The sequence below is a fragment of the Triplophysa dalaica genome, chromosome 2 (assembly GCF_015846415.1).
Source record: "Triplophysa dalaica isolate WHDGS20190420 chromosome 2, ASM1584641v1, whole genome shotgun sequence".
Lineage (NCBI taxonomy): Eukaryota > Metazoa > Chordata > Actinopteri > Cypriniformes > Nemacheilidae > Triplophysa > Triplophysa dalaica.
In genome coordinates this window covers 12,755,097-12,780,863 of record NC_079543.1, presented here as the reverse complement: position 1 = coordinate 12,780,863, position 25,767 = coordinate 12,755,097, and the positions used below count along the sequence as shown (strand labels likewise).

At 39.1% G+C, this 25,767-nt stretch overlaps 1 protein-coding gene across 16 annotated transcripts in view; it reads left to right on the top strand.

Annotated features, from left to right (window-relative positions):
• gab1 (GRB2-associated binding protein 1) overlaps window positions 1–25,767 on the top strand; it is a 70,723-nt gene that overhangs the window by 38,605 nt on the left and 6,351 nt on the right. For 6 of the 16 annotated variants that reach the window (XM_056765530.1, XM_056765539.1, XM_056765641.1 and 3 more), the window contains 8 exons: window positions 11,480–11,777; window positions 16,768–16,993; window positions 17,797–17,886; window positions 20,038–20,684; window positions 22,822–22,916; window positions 23,024–23,321; window positions 25,125–25,208; window positions 25,516–25,557. In XM_056765530.1, the coding sequence (XP_056621508.1) occupies window positions 11,480–11,777; window positions 16,768–16,993; window positions 17,797–17,886; window positions 20,038–20,684; window positions 22,822–22,916; window positions 23,024–23,321; window positions 25,125–25,208; window positions 25,516–25,557 (1,780 nt within the window). Of the gene's footprint in view, window positions 1–7,878; window positions 8,226–11,479; window positions 11,778–12,072; window positions 12,773–16,767; window positions 16,994–17,796; window positions 17,887–20,037; window positions 20,685–22,821; window positions 22,917–23,023; window positions 23,322–25,124; window positions 25,209–25,515; window positions 25,558–25,767 lie in introns of those variants that run through there. The other 10 variants (XM_056765558.1, XM_056765567.1, XM_056765586.1 and 7 more) reach the window with 8 other exon arrangements.

The following is a 25,767-nucleotide window of genomic DNA, read 5'->3' as shown; positions in this document are numbered from 1 at the left end:
AAAATTGTTTTGTAAATGTTCCTAGTAGTTTTTTTTCCTGAACTTATTTCATAAATAATACACTGCACACTACAACTAGAGTAGACAGTCATTACAGGTGTCAATTCATGCACTGTAGAAAATTTCAATACATTTTAGAAGTAAAAGCAAATAAGAGAATTTGCTGCTATAACAGAACAGAGTGTCAATTGTTGGTTTTCTATGGTTTTAGGTTTCAGGTCAGATTGTTCATGAAATGAGAAAGTGCTGAGGTCAAGTTGTCTTTCGGTTAAACTGGCATGTATTTGGCCCGTACAAAGAGTAAACAACTGCAAGATGTGTCATTTAAATTAAAGCCAAGCTTAAAGGTGATGTGACATGATAAGGTTCTGTTTAATTCGTTTTTCAATTCTGTAACAGGCTAACCCTAAAAATCGACTGTGTTTGCCAAAGTTACAAAAGTGCCAAACCTTGTGTTCACTGCAGATTTGATGCTAATTCTGACCAGGCTGCTCTTGGATTAATTGGAAAGAAATGCCATTAGTCCTCATTATGGCTTTTCACACTGTGCTTAACCCTGGGTCATCTTCATTATAAACCCTGCTTTTAACCCCGGGTAAACAGTCAAAAACTGAACAGCTCTTACCTCATTTCACAAGCTGTGCACAGTCACAGAAACTCTGTGCGCTGTGTAAACAATCCTTTGAGTTTTTTATTTTTTTGAGTAAGTAAAGTCTTAGCAGGCTTAAAACAGCCAAAAAGGATTTACAAGGCGTCATTTTTTCTCGAATGCGGAACAACAAGGTATTGGGTTATTTAACGTGACCACACACTATTTTTATTTTCAGCTTGACGCTGCAGTATTTATCCAATCATTACACCGCAAATAAGAATGTTAAGTTTAGGGTTTAGTGATGTAAAGTTTGAATTGTCATGTTATAAATACCCAGTGTTATCTCTTAAAGCAGCCTTTCTTTTGCTGTTTTAGAGGCTTTATGTTTCGGGGTGTTTATCAATGGATGTTAATGTTTTTATAATTAAAGAAAATGCTTTATATTTCACATATTTGAAGGCTAGTGTTCTCCGCTGTCCTTCTTCTAACAAAACGACTGGATTTTTTCCGGTCAATATAAAGTCCCTCTTTCCAAAACACTCTGATTGGTAAAGCTTACCAGATCTTTTGTGATTGGTTCCCCGCTTAGTGTGTGTGGGATGATGTCCCACCCATACTATATCAGCGAGCTTCCGCTTCTCAGGCTGTTGTGATTGTTCGTTGCCCCTCTCAGTGCACGTGTGTTCATTAAATTTTAGCAATAAACGGTAACAATGCCGTCAACATTACTTTAACAGTTAAAAACAAGTGGGTCGATGAAAGTGTAACGGAGGTCTGCTAGTGCATGTGTAAATTAAAATTTTTTAGAGATCGCAATTCTTTTCCTACTATGCTGAGGGAAATGACATCGGACCGAATGGAGTCAGACCGGCTATATTAATCAACACTAATAACAGACGTTAGTTTTACCTTTTTATATTGGAGTCGAGTTGGATAATAAAACAATCAGATTGACCAGTAGACATTTGCAAGCAGGACTTCAAAAGACATTTCATAGAAGTGTTTTAGAGGAAGGCTATGCGCACACACAATATCAGTGTATTACACAGAACTGCTTTCACAGCTGAAGGTAAAGTCGGAAGCTGTTGTTTGACTGTTGGTTATCTTAGAATGTGTGAAGCTGAATTCTTATTACCAACTGTAGCAATGTGATGAAAGTGAAAGTAGTTTAGCACGTAGCTTTACAATCTCTGATAACCAAACACCACTCTAGTGGCTCTTCCACTTCTCTAAGGAAGGTCCCGCCCCTTTTTCGGTGTAATCCTTTGGGCGGATGTTGATAAAAGCAGTCGGAATAGTGACATCATGTACCCGGGAAGTAGAGGGCTGTAGTTCGATTCCTGCCGTTCTGTGTAGTCCTTGAAAAGTGAATTCTGTTAAAGACAAAATCTCTCTTGACACTGAACTTTGAGCTTTATCATTTTACAGGTGTTGTTTATGCTCTAACAGCAACATTACACACTAACTAAAGGTTGAAAAATGGAACTCGGGGAATAGGATCTTTAACCCCTGGTAAATTATAAGCAGTGTGAAACTTGAGACAGATAACCCATGATTCTGTTTACCTGGGGTTTAGAACAACCAATCTCATATTAAGCTTGAGTGCCTATACAGAAGTATTGGATATGTTTTATCTTCAAAGAGTATTTAGTTTGATCAAATTTATCAAATAGAGAGATACAGCTGTATGAATATTTCCTGAAAAACACGAGCCGCTAGAGGTGGGACTAGTGAGGGAGTGGGATGGAACTATAGCACGAGCAAGCAACACATCATCACATTAATCCCTTCGACATATGACTTGGTTTACAAGGATTAGTTCATGTCCGGTATTTTTTAGCACTGGGACCGGCACGGATAGACAACAAGTGAAGTATGAATATATGCACAAACAATGAGAGTACAGTACGACTAGTGTTATAAACTGGTGTTCATGGGGTATGTACTGTAGGTCTTCATCGCTCTTTACTCTCTATTAGATGCAAATTTTTAGTGTATTGCGACTCTCTGTCTTTAGGTTTGTTTATTCTTGCACTCGTCTTTGCATTACAAGTTTCTGGTGACTCCACACGCATCTCCCAAACGGGGGTTTGAAGCACGTCAAGTCAAAGCGCTCATGCTGTGAGCATCATCGTGCATTTCAACTGAAGTTTCGCCTTGGCTCGCCTAAAGTTGAACTTTATTAAAAAATTTAACAGCTTTACAAAACATTCTGACTTCTGAAAACATGAGAATGACCTTTTTTTAATATGCATGCGCAGATACCTGCACCCCTGCACGCACTGCAGCGCTGGACTGGAGCGAGTAAAGAAACTACAGACTGAAAGAAGGTCAAAAGAGTATTTGTATTTGATTTGTTACTTTGTTATGGGTGCATTAATTCAGATGTTTTTTCATTATAACTCCCAACTTTCAGAGCACCGAGTTAACGATGCCTACTTATTTACATTTACTGCGTATTCCGTCATTCTGCCCAGCCCTAGCGAGAATGCACCAAGAAAGACATTTGAAGCTGTTGTTGCTGTAATAAGAAATGTCTGATCCAGCTTACTATTCATTCTACAAGGCCAGCAAAGCCTTTCAGAACACTAGCTTTTGAAGCTAACACGTGGGTGTGAGGTAAATATGGTTTATTTAAACGTCTCATCTTTTCCACAAGTGCCGACTTGATGACAACAGTGAACCATTGTGGCAACAGGAGATGTGCCACTTGCGCATTAGTATCAGTCACTAATTCTGCACTGATGTCTTTTAGCTCTGGCTATTTTAATGTTTCACTTTTTTGTAAAATTTAGTTAAATTTGCTTCATGCCAGTATCAAACATGACATTGTTGTATAGATACATATTTTGTCAGCATTTGTACCCGTGCATATATGTATTAGTTTTGCTCTGATTAACTGTAAGTTTGGAAACTGACAAATTCAAATTTATCTTTAAAACGGTTGTGTAGTTATTGTAGAGTTATTAACAGGTTTTTGGCTTCTGGAATCATCAGGTGTCCAAAGTAAAACCAAATTATTGCACAATAATTTTGAATTCCGATAAGAACTGCAATCTGTTTGGTTGAACTGCTCAACTTGGCAGAAAGTTAAGCTGGTACAATTAATGGCTTGAGTTTGTCCAACCACTTGCACATGTTGAAAAGTTTTTTTTTGCAATTAGATGATTTTGCATGTTGAAAAGATTTTTTTTGCAATTAGTTTTGATGCCACTAGTGGTATAGAAAGTACCTCAAATGCTGTGTTATGAATATGTATTGTGTTATTAATAACAGTTTGTTTCTCTGTGTTATTCAAGTTTAACACTCAGCTAAAGCCACAAAGAGGATAATCAAAATCACTGATTAAAAACACATCTGTGGAAAAGAGAAGTAAATTCTGCTTCTCTCACATCTCTTTCTATCCTTTCTAGAATAAGGTGGAGAAAAATAAGCAAAGCAAATGTGCTTTTTTTGTGTACTTGAAATTAATGAACTCCCCTCAAGAAATCCAAGATGTTGGTCACAGTCTTTCTTCAGTTTAAAAAGTTTAATACTATTAATTAATAATAAATAATTATTACAATGTTTAGGTAAAAAAATTGGTCAGTTTTAATTGCATCAACACTGTGCAACTCCGCATGATCTGGGTTCCTTTCATTTTCACTTTTGCATATTTTCAAATATATCAAATATATTTTGCATCTTAAAGAAATATTTCACCCCTAAATGGAAATTCATTCATCATTCACTCGCCCTCAAGCCTTCCAAACCTGGATGGCTTTCTTTTGCATAACACAAACAAAGATATTCTGAAGAATGTTTGTAACCATACAACATTGACCCCCATTTGATTTCATTAATTCTTTGACAGAACTATCCATTGGTAAAGCTGATGTAAAAGAAAGACACAGACACTGTAGACAAAATGATCTTTTTTCAGATTTGCAAAGAAAATAAAAAATTGTACATCTACCTTAAACAGAATGCACAAATGCACATTTATTTGCACACCCAGAACTAGTTATTTATTTCCTCTCATCTCTCTGTTAAAGATGAATAATGCAGCTGTTTTTTACCTCTTATGCTTTAAAGTGCAAGTAAGTATAGGAGTCATGTGGTCAGTGCTAGATACATTAGGAAAACCATTAATGCTGTGGATCAACAAAAGGCTATCAAACACAAAGTTTGTTTGCATTGTACTTATTCCAGTATAATGCATTTGAGATCACAGAGCAAGAAAGACCCGTTCTGCAAAGCAAATGTTATTCAAAAGATGAGTTTTTGTTTAAACCAGTTTAATAATAGCCTGTGATGTTGATGGCTTTTTTCCAAGCTGTCTTTGGCTTTTCTAAGCACTTCTAACAGTGTGTATAAATGTTTTTATCACAACTCTGCAGTAAAAACACCGAATTTAAAACAAATTGAACATTGTTCCTATTCCAGTGAACTCCCTTTAGTGAATGAGTAAAATGGGTAACAGCCTTCGAGTTCACTGCATCCAAAAGCATATGTGAAGAAAAGTGAAATGTTGAAAATAAATTGAAAAAACTTTTAGATTTAACCTACTTTTGTAATTATGTATTATAAGAATTTGGGAAGAAACTCTTAACTGTTTTTAGTACAAAACTGATGTGATGTCATAGATGAAGGAATCCACGCTGTTTTGCAGTTTCTCACTGTCACTAAAAATAAAGAAAGTGAGGCCGAGCAAGTTGGATTGTAAACAGACAAGTGGCAGGTGTGACCCAACCTGGGCTTTGCCCTGACATGTAGCCAACAGGGTGTTCTCGGCAGAATGGCATCCCGACACACCCCTCTTTAAGAGAGAGCACTTGAACTGCGACACATACTTGCACATGCTCTATACTTGAAGTCACCTCTGAGACCAAAACTGAACCCCCACACTTCCTTTTATCTCCCACATCTAGATTCAAGTACAGATACAGAACGCTGACAAACCACCAAACTAACCGCCACTGTCACACATTTTACCCACTCATGTTAAAGTACACTGTACACTGGCCTGTTTAATGAGTGTAAAATCAGATTTGTCCTGCCAATCAGAAGCCAGTTAATGAATTTTAGCAGTGACAAGTATGGATACTGCACACAGAGTGACCTGTGTCATGAAGAGATTCATGGGAGTGAGGCTTAAGGGAATGATGTCATGCAGAGGACTTGGAGAGGCGGTAAGCTGCGATGGGGAGGCGTCTGTCTTCATTTATTCAGGTCTGGACAGGCTAGTTCTATTATTATGCACTTAGCTCTCTACCCAAACACACAAGGCTGTTTCCTCATGTCACAGGGTTTAAGAACCATAATAGTTAAGATCTAGCTCCTCAAGAAGTAGTTCCACAAATATACTTAATATACCAGTATACTTATAATAAAAAAATGTAGTCACACCTTTTGAATTAAATGTGTGTAGACGTGGACGTGAGAGTGTTAAAATTTCTTAAAAATATACTTGCTTTAAATAATTTTCGTTTGTATTTTTATGCAATATTGTGTTCCTGTTGCTGCTTTTTTTAGCAGTTTATCACGTGCCTTGCACTTTTCATGTACATTATATAGAATGCAGGTGGCCTTTACATGCCTATGAACCTGTTTATCAGGTAAACCTTTGTTATGAGCTCATATATGACTACTCACAGCGCAAAGTCATGATGGAGAGGCTTTGGCATGCAAACGCAATCATGTCCTGGTTATTCCATTTCTGAACGATCTCACACTTACAAATGATCCAACTGTCAGTTCTCTCGCGCTCTCCAGCTCTGGTCTCCTTAGAGACCGCCGATATACCTCGTGCTGCCTTCTAACGTTCACAAATACTGAATCATCTCAACTGTCACATACCAGTGGGTGAAATGTCCTGAAAATGAGATCATGGTATTTTTCAAGGATTTTGGATAGAGTTGTATTTATAACACATTTTGCAGTGTGGGAAGCATTTATGTGGGAACAATAGAGTTTTGCACTTTTAGAGTTGGTTGTGGATTTGGCTGACAACTTTACTCACCTAAGAATAATATTTTATTTCAAAGAGTCAAGAGTATATTCAATATTTGTTAAAGGTATACTTTACTAGCTAATCAAAATGTCCCCATGTTTTGGTCACCCTTAAGGCATCCTAACTGAATATGGTTTTCTTTTTGAAGAATAATGCAGTTGGAGTTTTAATAACATGTATCATTTTACTTCAAAGCGGTAGAATGGGGAGTGAATGTGTGTTGACTTTTTGAAGCTCCAAAAGGTGCATCCATCCATCAAAGAACTGCTGGACACGGCTCCGTGGTCTTATCAAAGGTCTTCTGAAGCGACTCGATGCGTTTGTTTAAGAGAAATATTAACATTGCTGTCCTTTGGTCATCTCTCGAACACGCGTGAACCAGAGACTTGTTTTTCCAGCAGATGATGCGGGCGTGTCGTTAATTCCAGTGAGGAACGCTGCATTTTTCATTTTGTTCCAATTGGATAGTGTCCACTCTGGCAGGAGCTTTCATTTGCCAGAAAAACAAGCCTCTGGTTCACGCACATTCTCACATTGTAACTTAAAGGAATAGTTCACCTATAAATGGAAATTCTTTCATCATTTACTCACCCTGACGGCATTCCAAACCTGAATGACTTACCTAACACAAACAAAGATATTTTGAAGAATGTTTGTAACAACATTCAACAATATCAACAATACATTCTTTTTCTAATACTCGCATAATTTCTCAAAAATCAAGAAAAGGGGAAATGGACACATTGATGCTGTCTGCTCTCTGTGAGGGTCTTTGTGGTTTCAGAGTTCTTGAGATAGAAGACTGAAACACTGTGCATGTCCAGAGATGCTCCAGAAAGCAACGGTCTCATTGTGCACTCCATCTGAAATATAGCGCAAGCTAATGCGTATGGAATTTAAGGTATGAGATAACTATGTACCAATGCATTCGCACTACATGCGTCTTGTGCTGTCTTTTGCAGCCACAGCAAGAGATTGTGGTATAGCGTAGCATGACATTTTTGGGTTACATGATTTCTTTCTATCTCTCTGTCGTCGTTGCTCCCGTTTTACGTCAATTATACGCAGAAAGACTGACAACTCAGTGATTCAGTTCGGTTGGCATTCCCCTATAGTTTGGGCCTCAATGGTGTCTCTGTCAAGCCAAGACAGTGACACTGTGGCCCTATGCCTCTGTTTGCATCACACTTGTGTGTGTGTGTGTGCGTGTGAGTGAGGCAGACAGCAGCTGCCACACTTGGAGGGGCCTCTTCAATTTAGTCCCACCCTGTCCCTACTCTCTCTGCCTCCTTGTACACAGACACGTTTATTTTACATTCTCCTTCTAGAACTGAAGGACTTTCAGGAGAACATTCTAGAAGATCACTGTGCAGCTCAACTAGTCTTGGTTGTTGTTTAACCTCATCTGGGGGCAGTTTGAATGACTTCAGACTTTAAGTGTGCTCAGATGCAAGTCCGTCTTGTGGGCTTTTGGAAAATAGTGCATATCCTGTTCTTCTTAAGATCAGTCTTCATCTGAGGGTCTTTGGCTTTGTGAGCTGTCGTTGCTTTCTGGCATCAAACAGAATGGAAGAAACAATCGCAACAGGTGGCTGAACACTACACGCTCTGTGTCTGTGCATTCGGGAGCCGGGACTCAAGGTAGGATCGAATTGAGTTGGGTGGCTGGATGGGTGTCATGTGGGAGGGTTTTTGTCTGAAATTGGGAAATCTTGCTCTGGTAACAAAGGAGAGTGTGTTGGAGAGATACCACAGTTTGTGTGTGTAAGTGACGGAGAGAGATAGTAGAAGTTGGAAATTGGAGAGTGGCGCTCATGCCTTATTCAGCATGGCCACTCTGCTCAAAAATAAAAACACTTTCCTCCGATATGGAACAAATTTGACACCTTTACTGCAGATGCTACGGCTCAAAAGTCCAGTTATACTCATGTTTCAATATTATGAACACTATGGTACAGATAATTTTTTTTTTAAGTTGACTTTTTCAAATGGAATTTTATTGATAGTTAAGTCCCCCACTTCTCTGCATTCTTCTTTTATGACTAGATTTCTCTTGAATGTTCTCCTAAGGTGTTCTCTTGAAGATCTTGTGTTCTGTTTGTGTCAGTGTATGGACGTAAGATGATCCGTGCAGCAGGTTAGCTGGGTCTCTCTCCTGCCAGTAAACATACTATCTGTGTAACTTGAGCTGCAAGTGCTTTGTTTTGAGGCAGCGGTTAGCATCTAAGAGCTTTCTGTGTTGGTTTATTCACAGCAGACAAACAGAGCTAATGCTGGTGATTGTAAAGCTTGTGATGTCAGACTCTATCTGTGGATTACATTTTTTGTATCTATTACAAAATACTATGTTCCAAACTCATGGGTGGCATGGTGCTGTGATGATACTTCACGGAAATTTTGGTCACATCACACAGTCAGGTCTATCATGCTGATCAGTTTGTGAGTGTCATGTTGTGTGCGTTTGTGTGTGTGTATTTGGTTTGGCATGCCGGGGCTGTTGCCTCTTGTGCTGTGTGGTGATATCCAGAGGGTATGAGCTTGGCTCTCTAACAAAGGGAACCCTGTGGATGGAAAAACAGCTGAGAGGAGAGAGGGGGGTAAAGTACAGCATTGTTAAATCGTCTTTCAAACCTGATGGTAAAAAATAAACAACAACACAGATTAAGCATTTCCGGCGGTCTGGTTAGTAACATGATGGAAGCCTGTAGTCTTTTCCTGTTATCTTGTTAATGACAAGTGTTCTGTTAAAGTTTAAAGCCGATCTAAGGAAAACTGTTTTTTTGGGGGGGGGCAGTACTAGGAACCTTTGGCTCTGATTAGGTTTTAAACTGTATGGCTATATAACAAACAACATTGTTGAATGTTTTTTCTGACAGTCTTTTGAAAAACCTATTCTGATTGGTAAATTATGCCAATAAGCCATCAAGTACCAATGACTCCGTAAGCAGAGCGTTATCCACGGCCACATATTGGTGCTGATCATGTCTTTTGTATCACTCTATTGTATATCATAAGTTATATTTAAGTTATTTTGTAGTAAGGGCTACTGAGGTGCTTTTTGGAGGACTTGTGCATTCATTCATTCATTCATAGTAAGCAAAAAATATTTTCAGTCCAACTCAATGTTAGCTATTCAATTTAAAAAGAAACCTGGAATGCAGATAACACTGTAATCGATTAACTATGATTCAATCTCCAAATACCTTTTTTTTGTGTGTTTCTATATAGTCTAATATATTTATGTAGCATGTATATTTATTTTTAAACCTTTATATAAATTCACACACGTACATTTGTTTAAATGACAAATATTTACATTATGAATGTACATAAATATATATTATAAATTTTACTATTTGTATAGTAATATTACAAACATGCACGTTTTTGCATTTATACATATTTATATGTGCAACACATACATATATTATATAAACACAAACATTTCTTTTGGAATCGAAAAATATAAAGCTTTACGAAAGCTTTAAGCTAATATAAAAGTTAACTATAAACCAGCCCTTCCCAAAGTCCGGATTCCAGTCCGGATTTGGACCGGGTGGGAATTTGTTCCAGACCTGCCAAGTTCCAAACAAACGCGCATGCAGTCACGCGTGTACACGTACACACAGGCGCGCCATGCGCACAAACCAGCAGACCGATCACGTAAAATGCATTTATTGCTTAGACGCGCCTCTTTTTAATTGTTGGCAGAGAGCATTTTGTGCGCTGCTTATGCGAGCGGGACGTAGTGTTTACTTCAGGTAACTTCTTCAGGTAAAGCGTGTAGATAAAATGTTGCCAGTACAGCCCCATGAACCCTTGGTTTACTTTGCGGACTCAGCTCGTCTTTTTCTTGGTTTTTCTGTCCATCGACCAGTAGAAAACAGAAGCACATTCAACCTACCGAACAAAACGGTGTTTCCAAAACTCTGTCACTGTTTCAGACTGCCTGGGCATATGAAAATGGATGTAGTGTGACTGTAGAGATTTGCATAGTTTGTTGATGATACATACTTTTGATTAAGTGGTAATATGAAATACAGCTAACTAACACAATAAAAACATGATTTAAAAAAAATTAACTGAGTTATCTGTTTTTCCAAATAAACTCTTCATATAGATTTTGGTTTGTTTTTTAAATTGAAAGTTGTTTTAAATGTTTATTATAAGCAATTTTTTTAATAATAATTGTACCAGACCTTTGACGTTGACAAGAATTCAGATGTGGACCTTTGAATATAAACTTAGAGAACCCCTGCTGTAAACTAAACCCTGACAGGGTGATTGAGAATGGAGGGGTCTTGGATCTGACTTTAATGACCGTCTGACTGTCTATAATGCTTTTGCTTGTTTCTTAAATCCATTTGTCTCATCTGTTTTCATTATGTTTTACATCCAACACACCCCAAATGATAAAGCGCTGTTGACTGTTTAAGTGAAACTTTTGCATTTGAATTTCCCTTAGATTTATATGGGAAAAAATATTTTCAAGCTGTAATTGGCAGTTACCTCTTTTAGCCCGAGAGCTTTGCATACTGCATACTTTTGGAGTGTTTATGGGGGGGACTGTTTAACACCACAGTTTGTCTGTAGAGAGTTTAGCCAGTATCTCCAGGCAGAGTTTTGAATGGAGTCTGGCCAGAAGGAGCTGGACAGAACCCACAGTGTCCACTACAGGGGGCTGGATCAACAGGATCAAATGCCACAAAATATTCTGCAATTATTTTTCTGGGTCTTAAACACAGATTTACACAAAATATTTCAGCACAAAACAGAATGTATCAATTTATCAAAACAAAAAAACAGGAACATTTGATAACAGAACTTATTTTAACTGTGTTTGAACGTGCAGCACTATATACAACATGACTCATGGTTGCTGTCTCTTCTTTCAGGCATGGAAGAAGCGATGGTTTGTTCTGCGCAGTGGGAGGCTGACAGGAGACCCAGACGTGCTGGAGTATTACAAGAATGACCATACCAAGAAGCCCATCCGTGTGATTGATCTGAATCTGTGCGAGCAGGTGGACGCCGGTCTCACCTTCAACAAGAAGGACCTGGAGCACAGTTTCATCTTCGACATCAAGACCATCGACCGGGTTTTCTACCTGGTGGCCGACACTGAAGAGGAGATGAACAAGTGGGTCCGTTGCATCTGTGACATCTGTGGCTTCAACCCTACCGATTCAGAAGGTAAATCACATATACACCACAAAAACATTTTGTTTACTGATGGACACTTTAACAAATAATGTTTAAAAGCAGGATATATGTAAACTAAATATACATGTTAAAATAAGCTAAACTTGTCTGAAAGTGTCCAATGTCTGACAAATCCATGTCACAGTTTTTTTTTTGCACTCTCTGGGTGTCCTCTTGGATTGACTCTTCCTCACTTACTGTGTTCCTTTTAGATCTCATCTGAATCTCTGATGCTTGTGAATACTGTTTGTAAATGATGCATTTACTGTGGTGAATGATGCTGATGATGGTTCCCACTAAAGTGCTTAGTGTGTTTGGGCTACTGCTGAGGTAGTGGGTTGTGACTACATCTGGCTTTCATTTCCTTCAATTTTTGTTGCTTAATTTTCTGGAAACACTGTAGATGACATTTGTGGGAAACAGTGGAAAAATGGCTTTTGGATTGTTGTAAGCTACAGTCAAGCACCAGTGTCTTATTATTTGAATTTCATAATGTCTATAAATCATTGAAACTTGGTGTATGTGAATTTGACAATGTTGAATAGTACAACTTACAATGTGTTCTAAAATGTAAGTCTAATTTGCACTACTTTATGTTATTGTAGGCCACTACTGGAAGTTTGTAACTGACAACCATAATGAGTGAATATTAATTGTGCAGACATAGCTTGAAATTAAATGAATGTTGAAATTGTAATGCGAAATGTGTTCCCAAGACTTCCCAAGCGTACCGGGCCGTATCCAACAGTTAAATTTGTCTGTTGTGACACACCTACCGGCCTGCTATTATTAGCAAGCAAAATTAACTGACAATACAAATGTGCAGGGGGGATTTTCCAGGGTTTGGATGAATCAGCAGCATGTCTTGACAAACACCAATGAGGGTGGGGGAGAGAGAATGAGGAAAGGAGTGAAGAGCCCGAAAGAGACAAAGTGGCCCTGACTGCGCCTTGAGACGCCTGGACTGAGAGAGTCAAATGCACCCAGTGAGTGAGTGGGTGTGTGTGGGTGTCAATGTGTGCGCGCAAGCTATGTGTTTGTGAGTTTCAGCGGATAACTGAAAGCAGAGATTTGTACAAAAACACATACAACCAACTCGATAACCGCACTTCTGTGACCTTGAGAGGAGGCTGTTCAAAGAGAAATAGAAATGAGAATAAAGTCAAAGATGTACAAAAGCTCTTTTAAAAGACTGTGGACAAAAACAAACACACAACTGAGACTCAGCCAGGACTGGATTAGTGGCGCTTTCATTAGCATCTTGTGTTCAGGGTTCCTCTTTAAGTACTTCTGTACTTTCACACGGCCTGTGTAGGTGGCTGTCCTTAACCTGGTTTGTTGCTTTAAAAACAATGATTTTAAGCTCAAAAACATGAACATCTTCGCTCCACATGTTTTATCCAAACACAATCCCAACAAATGAGGAATCAGTTTTGTAAAAGGCAGCCAGAAGCTTTGGCAGAAAAGAACAACAAATTGTCAATGTAATTTAGCTAAAGGGGTTTAATACAACTTATTAACAATTTAAAATCAAATTGGGTGTTAATTGCCTTTTGGTCCATGTCTATTGGCTTGAGGTGCTCCGATTGATTTGTCGGGGATCGTAATCACTTTGGGAAGTATGATCGGCGGTCTCTGTAAAGGCCATTCCAGAAAAGCCGATCAAAAGAGGAGCAAAATTGGGGAGATAATTTTTTCACGCGCTATGAAAATGGCTTCACTGGTCTGGTAACTATACAAGGTGTGTGCAAAAAGACAATGCATTAGCAACCTAAAAAGTTTATACTATGCAAATTCAACGAGGAAGCACTCAAAATAATTTTTACACCACCAACCTGATTAGACATTTGAAGGTTAATCACGTAAAGGAGTTTGAGTAGTTTTCAAAGTTCGCTAGCACTTAGAGAGAGCGGGATAGTTCAGCAGCTCGAGCGCCACTCAGCTGCAGAGATCGCGTCAACCACTTTTTTTTTACCAGTGATGGAAAAATCTGAAGGCAATCCGTATGTTTGATGGACTACAATAAAAGCGATTTGTAATTCCTGTATTTATCATTTCGTGTTAACAGAATGTGATCGTGAATATGGACTGAACGTGATTGTGAGCGGAAGGAGGTAGGCGAAGGGACGTGTGTTTCCTTTTCATTAGCTTACTCTCAAATGCCTGGTCAGTTTTACTAAACACGCATGTTGTCAGCAAGAGAGTCAAGGTGCATCTTTACAGAGTTTTTACCTCATAAAATAGCGTCATTTTGGATAAATAAAAGCTTTCAGTGAGTGGAAAAATGTCTCTATCTGCATTTTCTTTGTTCAGTGAGCGGCAGAAGCAGCACATATATGACCACAAAAAAACACCTTTTATAGGCATCTGTCATTGTTAATGATTGGACATATGAACATAAACATGTGCTTGTAATTAAATTATTATTTTATGTCCGACAACAGAAACGTTGAATAAATAAATGAAAAGTCTAAAATAAAAGTCTAGCGCAACGTCTCCTCAGCTGTCACTAACAGAGACATTTTTAAAAGCATCAACAATACTGCAAGGACAGTAGGAAGCATAAAGAAATATCAGATTATCAGATATAATGATGTAAAAATTTGCTTTGATTAGGGCCACTATATATTGTGGAAGACAAAGGCTTTCTGGGACTCGTGTCACCGGCTGCTATGTTTCATGTAAATATTTTAATTACTTATGTTAATTTGTTAATTCAAAAGACTTTCTCTTCTCTTAATTTGAATACTTGATATAAATTGTTGTTAAATATAGTTTAATAAATAATGGTCCTGGGGAAGCTTCAAATACCTCCTGTAATCGGTGATCGCTATCGGCCGATACAGCTTTCAGTGATCGAGGATCGGTGATCAGCCCCAAAAATCCTGATCGGAGCACCCCTACTATTGGCTCTGAAGTCCTCTGTGGCCAAACAAATGTGGACAAAACCTTGTAATACTTGAGTTTGGCTATTCCAAGAATTTCAATGACTACAAATAGTAGTCTGGCCTGCACAAAGCCTAGACGCAAACCCTGCATTACAGAACATTTCACTTCAAAACAAGAAATATTAACCTTTTGCTTCCACAATTTTGGAAAGACTTTCGCTAGATCTTGGAACATGGATGTGGAGATTTGTTCCCATTTGGACAAAAGAGCATCAGGGAGGTCACAATCTGATGTGGGGTAATGGGGTTTGGCTTGCAGCAAGTGTTTCATTTCATCCCAGAGGGGTTTAGGTTCAGTGGGGTTGTTTGAAGGCTAGTCTTTTTTTTTCGCTCTTGACTGCTCTTGACTGACTGATAGTTCGTCAGCTATATGGATCTTGCTTTGTGCACAGTAGCATTCTTCTGCTGCAAGTGAAAAAGTGTCATCTCTAAATATCACATTTGAAGGTTATTGAGCACTTTCAACAAGTTGGTATGATTTATTAGGGTCTTCATGGAATGTCAGGAACATATTTTGCTAAAAAACACTCAATGGCTGTGTAAACAATACCCTTTTTGCCTCGTCAAAAACGGCTATGCTCACAGCAACCCGTTATGGTGCATGTCTCTTTAAATGACAGAGTTACAGCACACCTCACCCACCCCCCTTCCGTTCGGTGTGTCAACACAACCATGGCAATGGTTTTGCTAAATTATGTTTTCTGAACTCCTCTGCGGTTGGTTTCATTTTAAACGTCTCAAATCAGTTGTCAGGAGACAAAAAAAATCTGTCACAGCAAACAGCACTCAGGTTGTGCCTGTATGCTTGCCTAAAATTCTGGGAATTACGTGGATTTTAGCGCTTGTCGTTGACAAGTGATAACGTTATACACAACGTCAGAGGATAACTAGTATGCTGTGACAGATTTTTCAGCCTAAATATGAATGAATTGAGATGTTTAAAACGAAACTAACCGCAGTGTTCGCCCCTGTTCATTAGCAAAACAGACAGCTTGCCGTAGCTGGACATAATTAACGCATATAATGTAATAACAAACATACAGCTAAACTCCAAGTGCCCATTTGCCAAATAACATATAAATATAGAGTAAGTCTAACACTGGCTTTGAATGTTCTATTTAGCCCGTGACTGATTTAGCTCCCTTCGCTATCATATGCTAATGTTATTCTCCTACATATACGTTACATGAACATCAATTCAGACTGTTGATAAATATTACTCACATCGGCAGCTTTGTCTCGTTCAGTTGGTCTCGATCGCTCTTGAGAAACAACTTTGAAGCTAATCCTGCTTGTACTGTCTCAGGTTGATAAAGCACTCCAGCTTGAAGTGATTCGCGCAAACAAGCAAGTTTTTATTTATGGTTTCTGGGGGATTTCCACTAAAAAGATTAACAAATGTATTGCCCTCTCTTCCGAGGTCAAGGACTCTGTGCAGCGACTATATTTCATGTTGTCCACGAACTTTAGCTATGGCGACACTCACGTACACCGCTGTCGCTTGTGGACACAACAATGGCTGCAGCGCCACCGGTGGAATTGTGTAGATTAAGGGGCGGTAACATTATAATAAAATCACAACTGGAGCGAAATCTTAACAGCTCGATTTCTCACATGCTTGCAGGGAAAGGTACACCAAAACAAACTTACTGGGTTCTTATTTTTCACGTTTTTTCTGGGTTGCTTGATGCACCGGGGACCCGATTATAGCACATAAACACAGAAAAAGTGGGGTTTTCATATATTTCATATAAGCACACAATGAATAGAATGATTTAATTGTTAAAATGTATAATCAATGAATGAAAGTCATGTTTTAGAATGTTACCAATATGTTTCATGTCATATTGTTTGAACTGCAGAACTTCACAACATTTTCATTACATTTACCAAAACTTTGCTGTATATAAGGGCAGTATTCGAGACAATCGTAATTGATCCCCACATTAATGATTTAAGAAGTGGGACATATTTGATCAGTAGTTTTCTCAAAGTGTGCGATTAAGTTCTCACTCCTCCATGTTTTTTTCCAGACCCAACAAAGGTGTCTCACCAAGCAGGTGTGGCAGGAGGTCTGGTGGTGGATGTGGCCCCTAATGTAGGCCTGGGGGGAGTTGTGGGGCCTTCTGCACTGGCTAGCATGCCCCCACCCTACCAGCCCGTCAATGTCAGACACCTGGAGTCCTCCTCCAGTCAGGATGCCCCTCCAGACTACTTGTTGCTGGTCAACTGTGAGACCAAGAAACCTGAGCTGAACAGGTAAGACGCCGAGTAAGGGGATAGTATAATTGGTTAATATGAGTAAGTAGTTTATGAAGTTGGTAAACTGAGAAGGAAGAGTGGGCTTTTTTTGGTGACAATAGGACCATCACAGATGTGATTATAAAGGTAAACAGCTTTGACTGTTAAATTATATTTCAAACATTCACAGTTCTACTGTTATTGTTCTGATTCTTAAGTTTTTTAGCTCAGGTGGATTTGTAATGTCAAGCAACTGTTTTTTGCTTGGATTTTCTTTTGTAATGAATCATCTCAACTTTTGGTTTGCATATATTCGTTTTGCAAATGAAGTAAATATTTGCATCAATACATGTAAATATGTAAAACATTTTGAGATTAAAGTAATAGTTTACCCAAAAATGAAATTTCTGTCATCATTTACTAACTTTCTTGTAATTTCAAACCTGAATGAGTCACTTTCATCTGCAGAAAACAAAATAAGATATTTGTTAAGAATGTTGCTAACTGGCCTCCATTCACTTGCCTTGGTTTTGTGTCCATACAATAGAATGGTTGCTGGCACTTTTCGGTTACCAACTTTCTTCAAAATATCTTCTTGTGTTCTGAGAAAGAAAGTAAGTCATACAGGTTTAAAGGGTGATTAAATGATGACATCATTTTTAGGTGAACTATCCCTTTAAATTCCCAGCAAAAAACAGAAAATGCAGGATTTTGATGAAAAAGCCACTTCTGCTAAAACATTAGGAGTTTACAGCAGTCTCTGAAACCTTGATGATACCTAGATGAGGTTCTTATTGTTTGTTTATTTATGTCTGGTGTAGTTCAATAGCTCCTCTTGCTGTAGGAGAGGAGGAGCAGGAATACCTGCTCCTGGAGGAGTGTGAGACCCGGAGCGCTCCTCCTGACAGTCAGTGAGTGAAAGGAACCCGTGTGAAGAACACAATACTAAACTACACAAATATGCACACGCTTTTGTGCCCACAGCCAAACACTTGTGTTGTTTTGTTTGGAAATCTGTTTGCACAATGACTACATTAAAGATGCAATCCTTAACTTTTTTCTTCTATATATGTAAATTAACCTGCAGTTTGATGTTTCAATCTGAGATAGTGACAAAGGTTACGGATTGCCGCTAACAGATTTTGTTATGAGAATTTGTTATTAAAATGGTATGAATTAACAAGGATTTAATACGATTTGAAGTCTGCATGAAGTTTTCCAGCAATTTGACTGGTAATAATTAAAGCGGCATGTTAATAGTGACAGAATTGTATTTTATGTTTAAAGGTCCAGTGTGAATAAAGTTTAGCAGCATCTAGCAGTGAGGTCCTAAATTGGAACCAACTGCTCACTCAACCCCTCCCCCTTTTTGAAGCACTATGGTGGCTGAAATAAAATGATCTGCTGTTTCACACAGAACGTGTGAGCAGTGCGTAGGGAGAGCATTAGCAGCGTGTGCCCATTGTCCTTTCCAGGGCTTACAGTTTTCTGGCACCGTGCTGGATCTTCGGCTTGCGGCGTTTGACTGCAGAATTTTTTTTTTACTTTAAAAAATATCAGAATTTTTTACTTCTAGATATCAGTTCCAGTTCATAAGTTCGCCTTACAATGGTATGAGAGGAACATGGCTATCACTCTCAACCAACCCAACATTACTAGCCAATCAGAATTAAAATGGGGCGGGTCTTGGTTCCCAGAGTGGAGACGTCACGTTGGAGGGAACAGTCAGCAGGATGGAGATTAAGTTTATAAAGCCTGAAGAGGGCAGCCTGGAGTCCATTACAAATATCACATACACATATTGGAGACTGTGACATAAAGATCGATAACGTAGTGTTGTCTCATCTGTCTCATCGAATCATCTAATCACACATGCTCACTGCGATCGAGATATCAAAAATCGATTTCTAAAGCGTCTAAATCGTTTTCAAACTTTTTCACAAGCATATTTCACCTAACTCACAGACCTTAAAAATTCACAGTTTGTACTGTAAAATTTGCCAGTATGAATTTAAAAATGGATAGTTAATCTGCCTCCACTAGTTATTATAAAAAAAGAAACAAGCTCAAAAGGTGGTCACTTTTGCTTTTTTGAGGGCTCATTCATGCTTTATTTTGCTCTCAAAATGGCAGGACAAAAAATGTGAGTCTTATTTGTTTTCTTTTTAAAAAGTAGGATTTTTATTATGATGATTTTGTTTGAATTTTGTATGTTAAGCTATGTTTTATATACCATAATTGCATATAACTGGTTTGTTTTGTTTTGTTATAGATATGCCCCACTTCTTTCGAGTCATTCTGTGATCCATACATGAATGGCATAGCATCAAAGTTTCAATTTCGCATTATGTTATTTAAATATATCAAAGAGCAAAATATCTTGCAGAACTTCATCAAAACGCTTTTTAATTAGGTTGCATAACTAATATTTTTTATATCCACCCATTTTATGCTCTTTAAGATCTACATAGTACAAGTTATAAACCAAAAGCCATTGTGCTTTGAAGGATACAAAGTCACTAAAAGGTTAACTCACCATAGGAGAGAGTGACTGACCTGTGATGCGATTGTTTTTCTCTTAAACATACGCGTTCAGTAAGAATGCTCTCATCTGTAAACATGTGTGCCGGAAAAAATATGTGCTGTGTGAAACGGCAGAAAGATGTTGTCAGGTTTTTGCTTTTTTGTCTGTAGAGCAGTTTGTCCGTTTAGAGCTATTGTACAAACAACATGGCGAATTCCATGCAAGGGGATACAAAGTGTATATAGATAGAAATAGTTAATTCTAAGGTAGTAAAAACATAACGCTTCATTATGTCAGGTCTTTTTAAACCTCTGAAGACATAGTTATGTGTATTATATGCATGTCTGTCAATAGATTCTGCAAAGAATTGCACATTGGACCTTTAAGACTAATTTGTATTGAAATTTCCTAACTTCCAAAGTTACTTGCAAGCAGCATTTATATGATAATGATGTTGAGCTTAAATTTGTCGGTTGTGTCATTTGTTTTGTGTGTTTTGTTTATCTAATAGTCTTTATGTGCATGGATATCTCCGCAGGGCTCATGGCGACTGTTCTAAGTCTACCTCCTCTGAACCCGACTGTAACGACAACCTCCCTTCCCATTGCACGCCCACATCCGCTTCCTCCACCAAGCACGGCTCTGTCAATGGCTTCTTTCCTTCCCATCATGGCGCTGGGCTCTACGACTCCCCTCCTTTACGCGGGCAGTCTTTGTCGGCCGATTCGCAGGGCCTTTACCACCTGCCCAGAAGTTACTCTCAGGACACTGTGCTGCTGCCGAAATCTGCGTCCTCCCCACATGCTCCCGATGGCGACTTTGGCGAACTCTACGTGTTTAACACACCTGCTCGCAAACCCTCTATAGAGAACAAGCTTGGGACCTTGTCGGTCAGTTACGATATTCCACCCACACCTGGAAGCAACAGCACCTACCAGATTCCGCGGACAGCTGGGGTGGAGACTGTTTCGGGAGCCACAGACGTGGTACCACCTCCTCGTCCACCCAAGCCTTCACTAACCGCGGGATTGATTCCTCCCGAACGGTCACCCACGGACACTTATGTAGTACCACGGTCTGTGTCCGAGACCGATGGGAATTACTGTGTGCCATCTGGTTCAGGGGGGAACAAAGCACTGAGGAGCAACACCATTGGTACAGTGGATTCTTCACGCCTCCGTAGGGGTATGGGCTGATTGGGAATCTCGCTCACCTGTGCTGTTTTAGCTTGATTGTTAAAGGGATAGTTCACCTCAAAGTATCACTTATTTATGCTCATGTCGTTCATGACCTGTATATGACTCTTTCTTCTGGGCAACTCAAATGAAGATATTTTGAGAACTGTCTAGGAGATTCTGTACTCATGCAAAATAAGTAAATGGGGATCAATTGTATTTGGTTACCAACATTCTTTAAAATATCCTCTTTTGTGTTCTGCAGCAGAAAGAAAGTCAGGTTTGGAAGAGGTTTAGCTAGAGAAGTCTGCAGTTAGATATTTAGATATATGTATGCATCCTGCAAAATCACAAGAAAATAAGGTTCAACATAACGTTTCAGTCCTAAATATGTAATTTACTTAATTTGCAGTGCAAACGGGGCATAGATTTGATTTCCAGGTTACACACATACCGATAAGACAGATTGATTGAATTGGTAAGACATGGATGTATAGGTTGAAGGCCATGTAGGTAGTTTTGGATAAAAGCTAAAATACAGTAAAGATATAACATATGTAATTTAATAGCTATGGTGCAGTTTCATAGTGTTTTTGTTTTGTCACTGTCCACTTTCATCCTTTTTTCATCTCAATGAGCCAGAAGGATTCACATGTACATTAAAAAGCACTTAAATATGACCTACAGTATGTTTCCCGGGCAACCAAAATCTTGAATTCATTTAAAATCTCTTATTGTTTGGATCATTGAAAATGAAAGTTGTTTGTACAGTTGAGGCAGGTTGTTATGAGTGGCTCCCTCTAGTGTTGTTTAATGGTATTGGGTGTGTGAGGTGGTTTTACAGTTAGGTCCATAAATATTTTGACAGAAGCACATTTTTGGTTATTTTAGGTGTGTATCAAAGTGTATTCGAGTTACAGTTTTATAATGGATATTGCCTTAAAGTGCACACTCTCAGCTTTATTTAGAGTGTATTCACGTCCAGTTTAGCTGAAGGCTTTAGGAATTACAGCTTTAATATGAAGCTCCCCCTTTTTCAAGGGACCAAAAGTGATTGGACAGAATCATAAGCTGTTTTATTCACAGGTATGGGCTTTTCCTTAAAACATTTCTTCATAAATGAAGAGTTTTAAAGGTCTGGAGTTGATTCTACATGTGGTGTTTGCATTTCAAAAACACAACAAATCCATCAGAAAGATGCCAGGAACATTAAGAGCGGCCCAATTCAACAATTTGGTACATTCTGAGAAAAAAATAACATACCGCTGAGCTCAGCAACAAAACAATCCTGGGCGTGATGAAGAAAAACACCTTCCCAACGTCCAGAAAAGTTAAGAATTAATCAGAATGCTTCTGTCGTCTGTTACATCACCAAAAAACACCAGTGATGGAGTCACACTGCCTAAACACTACTTTACTGAAGATGTTGTCTGCTCATGACTCAAGACTTCTCCATATCTTTTGTTCTTTTTAGTTGTATGCAGGCTGAAATTAATTTGATCTCTCCAAAAAAATGCTTTTTAGAGCTATATTAGAAGTCTAACCTACCCATCCTATTCTAGAGGCTTTTGCAACATGTTGTGAACCCTCTGTATTTTTCCTTGTATTCGTTGTGAAGATGTTTTTCTTTATCCCCACCACCACTTCTATCTCATATGGACGCCCAGTATGCTGACCTCATCGCTGTTTTGTTTTTTTCTCAGAATGTTCCCAAATTGTTAATTTGACCTCTCTTAATGTTCCTGCCATTTTTCTGATGGATTTGTTGTGTTTTTGAAGTCTCACTATGGTCTGTTTCACTTACATGGATATCTCCCTGAACCCCATGATATGGGTTCACAGCAAAAGCTTCCAAATGCAAACGCCACACATAGAATCAACTTCAGATCTTTAACATGCTTCATATCTGAAGAAATTATTTTAGGAAAAGCCCATACCTGTGAATAAAACTTAATATAGGGGGGAGCTTCATATTAAAGAGCTGTAATTCCTAATTCTTCAGCTAAACTGGATGTGAATACACTCTACATAAAGCTGAGAGTGTGCACTTTAAGGCAATATCCATTATAAAACTGTAACTCGAATCCTTTTTGATAAAACAAATTTATTTTACTGTATTTAATATTTGCTTTTTATGCATTTCACAGATTATGGATCTCAAGACTGCTATGATATACCTCGTCCCTTCTCCTCAGACAAAACTTGCTCATTCGATTTTAATGAAAGCTTCAATACCTATTTTGTAAGTTTCCTTTGCTATTGTTGTATATTGTAGCTACATCACGTCCAGCACCAAATCTATCCATAACTTGCCACTAATCATTTCCTAATGTTCTCTGATGTCTGTAGAAGAATAAAGGGATGGTGCCCGTAGGAAGCACTGAAGAGATGGATGAGAACTACGTCCCCATGAGCGTCCACCCTTCATCACATCACCGCTCGGGCAGCCTTTCCGAACCCATCCAGGAGCCAAACTATGTGCCCATGACACCTGGTTCAGTGGAGTTCCCCTCCCTCGGCAAGCAGGTTCCCCCTCCAGCCCACATGGGCTTTCGTTCCAGCCCCAAGACCCCACCACGCAGACCAATGCATATAGGCGAATGCCAGCCTCCACCCGTCGACCGAAACCTCAAACCTGACCGTAAAGGTGAGTTTTCAGGGTTCTGTATTTTTTGAGAGATGTGTGTGTGCGTGTGTGATTTAATTGCTTTGCTTTGTGTGGGTTCAGGGCTTTTAAAAATCAGCTTGCATTACAGCCTTTCTCACTAACAGGTGCTGGCCCATGCTTATGAAACTGTTTTGCATGAAATGTTACCATGTACTTACATACATTCTACTAACAATATTCAGACTTTCTTAAGTTCTTAAGGTGCCTAGTCCGTCATTAGATATTAGATCGTAACTCGCATTAGAGATCTTGCTTAGCGACCTAGTCTGCACCACTCTTTCGGTGGCCTTTGCTTTTTAATCATTGGCATGTGACCTCACAAATGAAAGCGGCTATTGTTCGCAGGCTCGGAGCCCTGGGTATGAGGGAGCCTGTGTGTGCTGTTAGCCTGGAGCGGTCACCTCTGTCCCCATTGTGCCTTAGTGAAAGACCCCTTTGATGGCCGGACCTGCGAGGGGAATTTCAATCTGGTCCGAGAGAAAAGGGGGGACGGGCTGAAAGTTGCACAAGCGGGCAGAAACATCAGCAGCCAGCTGGGATGGTGTTATTGATCAAAACTTTAATGACACCGGCACTCCGTGCTCATCCAAAACCAGTTCGCATCTTCAGTTATGTGTTACTTTATGTGAGCCGACTGATGTCCGTGCACAGGAAGATGCACTAAATGGCCAAACGTATGTGGATGCGTTTTATAATCAATGGGTGTGGCTTATTCGGCTACATACTGTATGTTACTGGAACGTGCGTGCAATGAACCACTCAACCTTACATGAACATTTTAGAAGAATGAGAAGCGCTTTTTTACTTTAATAAACATCATTATAGTAAACTAGAGCATCGCCAGACATCTGTACCTGACCTCACTAAAGTTCTTGTGTACGAACAAAAGTAGATCCCCACATCTACGTTCCATCATCTACAGAAGACGCGGAAGCTGATAAAACAGCAAAACAACAATCAACTTCTGATAAAAAGTTACAAAATTAACCTGTATGATTTCCAGGTGTCCTCATATGAATGGCCATGTAATGTATATACAGTAGAATAAATAAATTAGTTCAAATTCCACTGCAGTACTCCACAATTTTTTAACCATGGGCAAAGCATAATACTAACTTTTCACTCATCACTTTTTAATGTGGAGTTTTGTGTCATTTCTGCTGTTTCGCTGCAGCTTGTGTGGTGGTGTTTTATCTTCAGTTGTCGGGTATTTTGTGTGTGCTTGTGTACTCTCGCGTCTCATGTTACTAGTGGCTGCTTTTTTTTAAAGCTTTCACATTTTGGTGTTGGTTCTCTGGTTTCTCTCTTTCTGACTGTCCTTCACACTTTCGAAATAATACTGTGTGTATAGGGTCTGTATCGTTTCATGTTGTTAGTCGTCGCTGTTCATGTGTGGCACGTTTTTGTTGTTGCTACATGGGTAAACCAGCAGGAAAAGTCTGTGTTTGTCAAATATTTCTGACTGATCCATGTTGGCTGAGCCGCACACTGGAGTGTTGTCGGTTGGTGCGAATGCTAAACTCACCCACGTTTTGTCTGTTTAACCATGTGCATGTCTCGCCTGTCCGTCTTTGTGGGGAAACCTTGTTCGTCGCATGACTTACAGTAAATGCATGAAGAGTTGTTGCCATGGTAGCAGCTCAACACATGTTTGTGTAGCGAACGAGAAGACGAAAGTGATGGAGGTGGCTGTGATTTTTCTACATTGCATGGGTGTGAGGTTTGGAGGAGTAATAATGCGCTAAAGCCATGTAACAAACAAGCTTTTTCTCACCAATTTAGGTCAAAGCCCTAAAATAAACAGAGCAGTCGGTCTCGAGCGTACCGACTCCCAAACCGTAGGTGAATTCTCAAGACGCCGTAAGGGTACGTACCTCGACAGAATGCTACTCTCACTGTTAATACCTTAGCTTCAACAAGCTCGTTTTTGTGAATAACGCATTGTGTAAAAGAACAAATCCATTGAAATATTTCATTAAAAAGTGTGGCCTCCATTTCATGCCTGAGACTGAAAAGGACATTGAGAGGAATCATAGACTAGTGATGCAAATGAGACCCACATGCACAAAACACTGGGAGGATGCAAACTTGCATTTGCACTCCAATGATGATGTAATTTTACAGTTAGGCCACTGATGCTGTTGTCCGTGTGTTGTATTCTCTGTGTGCATAGATTGCAGTCCCTCTGAAGACACTCGGACTTGTTTCATGAATGGTTGGTCAGCTGTTGGGGACATATAGAGTCCTATACATATAGATTTCAAGTGTGACATTGGTAAAGGATCTTTCACACTGAGCGTGACATAAGGTGACACAGAAAAAACTTTTTTTGTGCCACGACTGATGGCGTCTGGTGTGACTGGCACTATTTTGATCTATTATTTTGATTGAAGAGCATCAACAATATTTTGCATCACTTCATCAC